Source organism: Papilio polytes, unplaced genomic scaffold, assembly GCF_000836215.1.
Source record: "Papilio polytes unplaced genomic scaffold, Ppol_1.0 DF824180.1, whole genome shotgun sequence".
In the NCBI taxonomy this organism is placed as follows: Eukaryota; Metazoa; Arthropoda; class Insecta; order Lepidoptera; family Papilionidae; genus Papilio; species Papilio polytes.
In genome coordinates, this window is record NW_013525024.1 from 2,664,015 (window position 1) to 2,675,292 (window position 11,278).

The 11,278-nt window shown below is 31.0% G+C and overlaps 1 protein-coding gene across 1 annotated transcript in view; it reads right to left on the reverse strand.

Annotated features, from left to right (window-relative positions):
- Nucleotides 1-10,331: 10,331 nt before the first annotated feature.
- The window catches only part of LOC106111025 (diacylglycerol kinase eta-like), a 10,496-nt gene continuing 9,549 nt past the window's right edge, over nt 10,332-11,278 (reverse strand). Inside the window, 2 exon segments of the mRNA XM_013292991.1 lie at nt 10,332-11,054; nt 11,228-11,241. Coding sequence (XP_013148445.1) covers nt 10,773-11,054; nt 11,228-11,241 — 296 coding nt within the window. The 3' untranslated portion in view covers nt 10,332-10,772.

Here is an 11,278-nt window from a genome sequence, read left to right on the forward strand (position 1 = left end):
GTTTTTTTTTTTTTAAATCCACGAGGACGGAGTCGCGGGCCAAAGCTAGTATATTAACATGTTATTTTCTCAAAATCAAGAAGAAGAAGACTTTGTAGTATTGTTACTCATTTATTACATATCTGTAGATGTATGAAGGTATGAGAATCGAGAGAGATGCGTCTGGATTGAGCCAAATGTTTCATGGTCTCTACCTACCCCTCTACGTTACTAGCGTGATTATGTTGTTTTATAAATACTTTGAATAGTGGTATAAAGTAAACAACATTGAATATTCGAATTTTAATATACAAATATTCCTCATACAATATTTGTTTTCTATACGACCCTCTTAGCAAATTGAAATCGGCGGTCGCAGGACCGTTAAATTATGAATCATCCGCCATCTTGAATTAATGAAGATGTCAAATGTCTAATGTTTTGCGATGTACAGTCGAAGAATTAAATTTCCTTCCCACTTAGAATCGAATACTACCAACTAACTAACTATATTTTATCTTTTATTTTCGTCCCAAAATATGAGCGTGAAATCACATTTCGCCAAAACGGGAATGAAATTAACATCCCTACTTTAAATATTTGCTTATTTTGTAAGAGTTAGATTTTTTCTGAAGCTGTATACTGAGTATTTAGTAAAAACATTTTTGTTTCTAAAGGTGGTGGCCCTGATGAGACATTTTTTATGTACTCTGCAGTATAAGTGGCACGTAGTTCCCAAATCCTATAAAATCCTGTCGGATTTTACATTAGGCTTTAGCGGAGATGACTTATATTCGAGACGCGAGATTGCGAACAAATTACTTTAACATTCTATATTTAGTATACAATATCTTTGAAGATTGGTTTTATATAATTTTGAACATAAAAGATTTATACTAATTAATTTAGGTTTCATTCCTCAAAGTTACTTTCTACTTCATCATCATCATCATCATCTCCTTATCCTACTCCCGTAGGGTCGGCGCAACAGGTTTTTGTCCTCCACATAACTCTATCATACGTCATCTCAGTCATCACTCCCTTTTTGATCATGTCACCTTTTACACAATCCATCCATCTCTTTCTAGGTCTACCTCTACGGATGTACCCTTCCACACTCAAAACTAACGTTCTCCTTGTAACATGCGATTCATCCCTCCTCATAACATGCCCATACCATGCTAACCTTTTACTCCTAACCTTCTCTACTACGGGGGCTACTCTCAAACTTCCTCTAATATACTCATTACTTTCTACTTATAATTCTATTTTAAGATATATTACATTTACATATTGAATAATTAATAAAATAATTGCAAACTTATCTATAAAATGTATTATTTCGTTTTCGTCGTATTTAAAAGAAGGTTAATAAAACACGACGTAAAATTATAACAGCCCAAGGTTACACGTAATAGTGACCTTGACATTACCAGGCTTTACGCCGGTACGTGTTACGAATTCTACGACGTAGCTAAGGATGCTACGATGTAGCTACGAATGCTACGACGTTGCTAGGAGGTTTTATATTTAAATAAATTTTAATAAATTAAAAGCATTAAAAACGAATATACTTTTTTTATTTTATACACAAAAACATGAGATAAACAGATATTAGGAAATAACTCGTTAAACAAAATATTTGTAAATAATAATGGATGGGCGTTGACGGTACCTAAACAAACAAAATTCATGCGACCGCAAACTGGGGCACTGAGTAAACATTGATTCCAATTTTATATGTTTTATCATAGGTAAATAACATCTGTTGTAAATAACATTTAAAATTATACACAAAAACTATACACTGAGAGATATTTTCTAAGAGAATATTTAGAAAAATAAAAATTATTGGTTTGATTGTGTGTGAACTATAAAACATTATTACACGAAACTCACTGTTAGTAAGTAAAAAATGAAATTAAATATAAATAAAAAAAAAACAATTACAAGTTGTAGGAAACTTTAATATAAATGGAATAACAGTATAATCGGATTGGCATTTTAAAGCTTATTCCCGGAACATTTACGGCAAAGCTTATTACAAACAAAGGCTCATTGGATTGTTTTTGACGTGCGTTATAATTGCTTTATATTTCCGATAACGAGATTTATTGATGAAGTTTCATAAAGTCATTAGTAATGCATAACATGTGACAAAGCTTGTGTTAGCTTTTTAACTATATTTGATGTATTCTGTATTCTTAAAAGTTATTTGTTAATCTGTGCTACTTATATACATTTATCTTTATTTAAAACAACAATATTGTTAGGAAAAATATTAGGAAACGGAAGGAATAGTGGGGGGTAGTTTTATAAAATAAATGGCAAGGAGTGGCTCGGGCTCAGTTGCAATCTCGGCGCTCAGTCGCCAACAAGCTCACTGTTTTCCTAGTTGTCAGCGCAAATATATCTAACGGAACGCAAATATATTTGCGTTGTCACATTGGAGTATTTTTTTTATAACATAAGGTGACAAACGAGCAGGTGGCTACCTGAATCCGCCAAAATGGCGAAGCGACCGCTACCCATAGACATCCGCAGTTACAGATGCGTTGCCTATCCTTATCCGACGGAGGAGGAGACGCTCAGAGTTCAGTTTGTGTGTTTTAAAATAATTTACAAGTATTGTTAATATGGGCGTCCGTCTATATTTTAAAGGAAGTCATTTATGGAAATATCTAACATTTGAAATATTAATATTAAAGTATGCCAACAGAGTATCATATAAAATCATTCAAGGAAGATTAAGAAAGGATAGAGCACTAATCGATTCGAATCGATTTAAAGAAACGAGTGGGATAAAAACAGAGTTGTTATTATACTCTTGCTTAAATTCAGTGGGCTTTCAATGAATATTCTTGAAAACGCTTTCGCACCGTTATTAACTAGCTTTGTGCAGCGCCCCTACCGGGTTTAGTATACACCAATAAATATAAATTTTTATCTAGGACATCACAAACACTTTTTTGCTACAACAACACAGTCGTGTGGAACGGATTGTCCTAGGTAGTATTTCCAAGCCACGACTTAGGGTCCTTCAAGAAGCGAGCCTATCAATTCCTCAAATGCCGGCAATGTATGTGTAGTTCTTCTGGTGTTGCGGATGTATATGGGCGTCGTTGACCACCTCTGCTCCGACCGCAGGTTTACCTCTTTAAAAAAAATATAAAAATAACTGTTGTCATGCAAATATTCCTGATTATTCCCTACTCAAAAAATCGTTGTCAGTGCTGGTATTTTACCCGACATTTCGAACGAATAAAAGTAGCTTAATAATACATGAAATATTACTTACCGACAATGTTTTGCTCTGCCGAACACATTTACAATTCCTTTATGTATTTTATATGAAAGATGAGATACGAAAATACGTTACTTTGCTTTTCTATTACTATAAGCAATAAGGTAGAAAATACAATGTTAGAAATATAACCTTATATCTATTGAAATAAATAATTAAATACAAAATTACCTAAATGTTAAAGGGTCAACAAAATTATTTATATGTTAATCTTTCATAAGTGGCTATCGAACTACCATCCGAAGACCTAGCTCGAAAATTTACCAGAAACTGTTCGTAGCGCCATCGACAAAATTAGTAATGACAAGCTGTTTATTAATAGTTCCTAAACATTAGTAATAATAAAATATAGCCTATGTTACTTACAGATAAATTACCTTTCTAATGGTGAAAGAATTTTTAAAATCGGTCCAGTGGTTTTTGAGTTATTTCAATACATACAAAAATACAAAGTTTTCCTCTTTATAATATTAGTATAGATTTGTGCAGTATATCGGTCGTGAGGTACCTATACTGACAAATGTAATTAAAGTCGATGACATTACGAGTACTCTATAGAATTCGCTAAAATAGCGAAGGTATTGCCTACAATTATTTTATACACAATTTACACATTCTAGTACGCAACGTATCCATCAAATTTTGTACCACTTTTAATTTGTAAATAGAAATCTCCCCTGAAATGGAACCTTTCCTTAGTACATGTTAGTGAATATAAATTAATGTAATCGTAGGATGAGAAGAGGCGGGAGTCGACCGCAGCCACTGATGACGAATATTGCTATAAGTAAAGATTACCTTATAAAGGCCAACCAGGAAAATAAGGAACCTTTTATAAGAGATCCGAAATCGCTTCCATCACATCATCTAAAACTACGCAAAGAATTTACTTTCTTTTTAAATTATTTACATTTTTAGCCAGGTTCTATACGTAATATTGAATAAAGAGACAAATCTTTCTAACTGTAAAATAAATCAATAACAATTTATACGTGTTCATAAAATTATGTACAGACGTCGGAAAAAGGCGGGAAATTAAAAAAATACAGGCAGATCTTGTCTATCCCAGATAGGATGTTTTGATAATTGAAAAGGATATTATAAATATTGTTATATCTTGATTTAAATCAACAGTTGGAATAAGTTAATTTAAACAGACAATTCTAGCATCTTCTGACTGTACGTTTATTTTTACCCGACTTTTCCGTTCTACTTCCGAAGTTTCTGTCGCTGACTGTTCTAACGAAGGAACTTGTAGGAACTAGTAATTAAGGCGATATCAAGTTTTGTCGGCACAAGAAGCGCGGTCACGAACTGGACGGGTATCGCCGTCGGATGCATAAATTAAACTTTCTCAATTAGTGTTGTGAGCTCTTTTAATATAACTTTTTGTAGATCCTTGTTGATTCATGGTGTACTGATTTCGGTTATTTTTTAAGTCTTTTGATTGCGTATTATATTTGAAGATTTTGAAGATATTTCATTCCGATAATTGAAACGAAAACTATAATAATGTAACTGCATTATTATAGTTTTCGTTTTTATACAAATATAGTATTATACAATTATCGGAATGAAATATCTTTCTAATCAGTTGATTAGAAAAAAACAGTTTTAGTATCCAGGCATTAATTTTTAATTATTAATTGCAATAAATGCTACTTTATTTTTTATTAATATTTTATTCATGTGGGGAACAATTTATCTTCTTAAAGTGGAAAACAGGATATATAAAACTACTGCTTCTCAGTTCTTCAGATAAGTAGGTAAAAATTATAGTTTACAGATATGCTCATGTTTACAGGTTTACAGATATAATCAGGTTAAATTAGTTTTATTTCAGCATTTAACTAATGTTTTTTAATCTACACCGAAAAACTGAGCAAAGCTTACGAACTATGAATTTAGAGTTTAATTTTTGTATTTGTGTGTTGTATAGAAAAGCCCAAAATGCCGCCGTTTTACATTTACACCGTGATTTATTAGTACTGTTCTCAGGTAAACGTGAAACTTTACGGTTTATGTAACATACCGCAGTTTACGAACTCACCGACACGTAGTCTCATGAGATTTACATGGAAATGATTTAGTACTAAGCAGACCGAAATTGTTAGTAGTTAAATTTAAAATGTTACTGCTGGGTTGCTGATTTCCATTTATTTTATCACTAGCTTTCGCCCGCGACTCCGTCCGCGTGGAATTAAAAAAAACAAAAGTGAGTAGCCTATTTCTTCCATTATTATCTTCTACATCTATGCAAAACTTCATCCAGATATGTTCAGCCGTTAAGCAAACTTTAACAAACATCTATAAACTTTCGTATTTATAATATTAGTATGATTATCTAGTGATTCAGTAGTGTTAGGTTTAAGTTTGAAACGAGTAAAACTCAAGTTAAGTAGTACGGTAACGCATTTCAAGAAATTATCGACCTAAAAACAATAACGAGTGGTTAATAGTTGGAAAATTGGTTATAAGTAACGTAACAATAGCAACTACAGTTACAAAAAATTCTAATGTAAAAAGGAACTTTATCATTATACCGATATTATATGCCACTTTGTTTATGCATTAAACAAACTGTTCAAAAGAAGCAATTCCACGGTACAAAGATCAAAGAAAACATTTGAAACTCCGTGACTCTACACATTAATGCTTGAAAAACCCACTTAGCATACGTTTTTACGTTTTATAAAGTCTGTTAAACGACGGCGTAACTCATATTGTGTTATACTAAGGATATAGGTACTCCTAACTTACTAATACTAGAAATGCGAAAGTTTAAGATGTCTTCGTTAACTGGAAAATCCAAAATGTCAAACGGATCTCTTTAAATTGCTGCCTTTTCAGGCAGCAATTAGAAACGAGAGAAATAGACTACACACTAACTTTTGAATTCCACATCGATGTAGGTGCTAATTTATATTTCAAATACTGTAAAGAAAAAAAAGATTTGTATTTTCATTTGTTACGAATAACCACATAAGTACTGGACAGAGGTAAAAAACGTTTTTCGACATTAGAAAGTTCACTATACTATAATATTATTAGGATTGTTTTTGATTCTTGTTAATTTTGCTTGAAATTGTAGCAGGGGGACGAATACGTACAATTATACGATTTTGTTAACGGCGGACGGCGTCCGCAGTTTTCGCTTGTTTCCTTGATGTCGTTCGTTGAGTGAGTGGGCGAGTCGGAAGCTGGTGTTGCAACAAACGTCTGACAATTTTCTCTTGTCTATTGGTAGTTTATTATATACAGTTGGTAGTTTATTACTTTATAAATTATTATTTACTAAATTAATTATTGATTATTTTATTTTACATTTTAAACAGGATTTTTGGTTTTTGTTAATTCTACGTAAAAGAAGTCGTGGTAAAAATTAGTTAAGGATAAAAAGGAAACATCTTAATATGAGTAACAGTATAATTTATTGAATTTCCAAATATAAATATCAAGAGAAAATACATGTTCAATTCAAAGTTGATGTCGTCATAATCGTGGATGACCACACAACACGAACGGCTCAACAATCTGATAATTGCAAGATAAAATAAGAACATTCACACTCAGAGTCGATTCATTTAAGCAGTACTTTAGTGAGGATTTCGTACAGTTGACTCTTGAGTACGATATCAGAATGCCTTTCAAAACAAGAACAGTTTTTCATTTAACATAGGTTTACATTGCGTTTTTTGTTCAGAGTGCCTATTATGAAAATTAGCTAAGAAAGTATTCGTAACGTCTTCGACAAAATTTGAATGAGATTCTGTGGTATTTTGCGTTGCGTAAATGTCATATGACGTCACGAATATTGTCTTGCAATTTTTTCGTGTTGTTATCACTTAACTTTACACAAAATTAATAACAACGCAAATATTTGAAATCTAGAAATCAAAACGTAAATTTGATACATTTTTTCAGCACCCTTACATTTTCATGTTTATTTATTTAACAACAATGATAGTATACATTCACAATAAAAACAATTGCAAATTAAATAAATGCGAAAAACATTTAATTCTTGATGTAACACAATTATTGCCTTTTTCGTTCTATCATAACATGTCTTATATTAACTAAGTCAAAACCTAATAAAACAATCTAAATTGTATACATTATTTTTGGCTTTAAGTGTACAGCACTAAACTTCTATAGCTAATCCAACCTATACGTTCGAAACTCCTAAACTAATATAAGGTAACATTGAGCAAAAACAATTAGTTAAAATAATTTAAAACATATTTCATTATGTAGTCAAACTAATTAATATTTATAGTGTATAAATAATTTAGATTAGTTTGACAATTCACTTCAAATTTAGTAGGGATGGGTTGTGTAAAATCAGTCATGATTCTTATCGATTTTCGATTTTTATTCTTGTAGAAGTTGGAATCGATAGATTTATTGTTGTAATTTATGAAATTATAAAAACACTGTTTTCTCAAATTAATATTGACCATAACAAATAATGAGAGTAAATAAATGTTTATTACTACTACAGCCGTACATAATCGAATTAGATTTCGCTATTATTTCTGTCATCGCTAAATTCTCTACATTATAATCAATACTAGAATTGTCCTATAAATTAGTTAATAAGAAAATAATAATTTTAGTTGAGTTCGACAATTATTTAAACCGAATATCGATAGTTCAAAATTGTTCGCTATGCGTGTTTGTTTCGTCACTACGATACCTGTCTATTAAGTATGGCATTTGCTTTCATACAAATTGAATACTTCATATGCGTCATTTATCAAACTAATCTATCTTGTTTAGACAAACTACAGGAAAATATCGAAACGATATTTTTGTCGCTCGTACTTTTGAATTGTTACACTATATATAGAAATTAGTGTGACCATATAGTGAAACATTAAATAACTAAGAAAGAACTATACCATAGACAACAAATAGACTATTGTTATTTCTTTGTACTCTATTATAGTGATGTGACTAGAAGAATTTATTTTGAAAAGCGTATTATTTATTAATAATTGTGGGTTTGCAATACTACTAATATACTAATAAAATTAATGATTATTTTATTAAATTCAATAAATATTAGAAAGGTACATAAAGTTTAATTAGAGTCGAAAATGTTTTATTTTTTTTTAATATGTAGTTCGGTTGATATAAACGCGAGTATTTCTGTATATATAAAATATTGTTTTCCATAAAATGCAAGTCCGAACTTTGATGATGCATAATTCTTAATATCCAAGTAAACACTTTTCTAGAAACACACGCGAAGCAGACGAAAATTATTGCTTCAACTTGTCATAGACATTCAGAAAAAAAAACAATGTTTTGAAACGTAAGCGAAAAAAGTTTTTTTACGTTCTTAAAGTTATTGAACTTTATTTATTATATAAATAAGGAAACATAATACATTTTATGAAATAAGAAAAGTCAAATAACAAAGAAGTTAATTCGGAAAAAAATACTATTGGGAAGTTGCTTTACATTTTTTAAATGATTTCAGGGGTTTGGTCTAGAAATATATGAAATTTAAGGGTCAATTATTTTGTGTATCCTGTAGGGACATTTACAATTCATTCCAATCACCATTTATAATACTAATATAAATATTTATATAAATATAAGTTTAGACACGACTTAGTAGAGACGACTCGTTAGAGATACATTTATAAAAAAACACCTATAAGGCAGATCCTTTAAGAAGGAGGGACTGCTTTGGGAAAACGAATTGTAATAAAAAAACAGAAAATATTCTTTGATGATTAGCAATAACAAAATAAAAATAAAATATGCATTCACATAACCTAACTTTTTCCCAAAACATTTGACACATGAAACGTTCCATTTTACCAAAGCAGTCAAATTACATCTACAGATTAAAAACACGAGAGATCACATTTTTTTATTTATAAAAAGAGTACCTTAATTTTAAATTGCGTTGAACACGCGTCGAATAGACGAAATATAATGAAATTGCTTGTTGATTACTTCGAATGTGGAAATAAAATATATTTTTACAATGACCGTCTATGTTCTATTAGTCTAGCATTGGCTACTATCTTTTGTCAAATATACGCACTAAAATGTTTAATCAAGGTTTATTTTGCAAAAGTTTTCAAAAACCATTTCATTTACTATTATAAAAATAACATATAAACAATATTTCACACAAATATATAATCATCTCACCTTAATGAGGAATTTAAAAAATATATTCTTAACAAGGCAATAATTTTACTCATTTGAATTATAACATTTGAAAACTCTTGCAGATTTATATTCATAAGTACATTATTGCTTTCATTGTAGTTTTTAATTTTATTATGCTCTGTATACAACAAATGAATACGTACAATCTACTATACAGAAAAAAAAAATTAAAAAATTATATATTCTCTTGTTAACACTATTATGTATTTGGAGATAAAATTACTAATTGCGTAAAATAACATCATTATTGCATTTGTATTCTAAATGACAATTAAAAAAAGATCGGAATAATCTTTGTCGTGCATAGATTAAAGAATATATATGACATAGCTTTAAAATCGTTAAATTGTTTCTAATTAAATTCATGAAAATTATATTATTTATGCAATAGAATATAAAAAATACTTTTATTGTGCTCGTGAATATTACTGAAATTCTAATCGGTAGCTTAAATTGTAAATATTGATCATAGATTAAAAACGGTAGAACTTGAATAAGGTATCTTCAATATTTTAAATACTAGTAAACTTTTATTTTTTAATAACTATTTGTGCAAATAAGTAGGTATATAGTGCAAATATATAATTTCGTTTTATTAACTATTGCTACGCATATGTTAGTCTATAAATTCATTTTGAGATAATAGTAATAACACAAAGATAAAATGTATTTAATTAAAAATTACAAATATTTTCAAAATCACGTGAAAGAATTTTTAAATTACATCTAATAACGACTTCTTATTATAAAATAAATAAGTCAATAAAATTGAAATTAGTTATTATTAAAAGTTTTAGAAGTAATTTGGTCAACATTCAAAAGGTTTAAAGGGAATATATTAACGAGTTTAATATTTTCTAAATGATTCGTTTTTCTCGAGAGGAACATTGTTAAGAAGAGGTAGAGATTTCGATGTAGACAAGATAGAAAATTTCAAACAGTAGAATGAGTCACTTTAAGTAGAACGAATAATTTAAAAGCACTTATACAATAATAGTAAGTAATTACGTAAATAATTTAAAACATGCAATAATTCAAAAGTTCAACTCGTTGAAAAATAGTTTACTAGATAATAAACTCTTTTCGGTGGGAGATAAATCACATTACAAAATAACCCTTTGAACGCCTCAGTGTATTCGAAAAAAATGTGTAAAAAGGGGAGATAATTCTTATATAATCCAACTCTACTTTAAAATGGTCCTAGAAATTCGACATGACGTAACGAGACACGCCGGCGCTCGAAGGGTCCCAGTATTTATGCGAGGCCATTCCCTTCAGAACGGCCGCGACGTCGTCACTGGAGGTCCTTAACGCCCTGCAGGATCCTCTTCACGTGACCCACCTTGGTGATCCCGAGGTCCCGGAGGTCCCGTCGCGCGAGGGACAGGAGCTCCCGTCCCGTGACGTCATGCTTGGAGAACGCGTCCGCGTATTCTCCGAGCTGCAGCGACTCCAGCCAGTTCTGGACCTCCTTGACGCCCCAGTTTCGGACCTGCGCCGCCGTGTGCGAGGTCCCACTTCCCTCTGACACGCTTCTTCTACCTCGCAACCATCGGCCGGTGCTCTTTTTGGGTACCTACGAGGGGAGGGTTGGGCAATATGAGTGGATATGAAGTGATCAACGAAAATCTGTGCGAATAGAAATGTTCTAGAAGTAAAGTCTGACACCGTCCAAGGACAATGTTCGGAACGCTCTGGGAACTCTCACAGGTGACTGGGCGTGTGAGGGTGATGATGAAATAAGATTACATTAGTTTGTTGAACTTGAATGTATTTTAATAATTCTATTAAACGGTCATT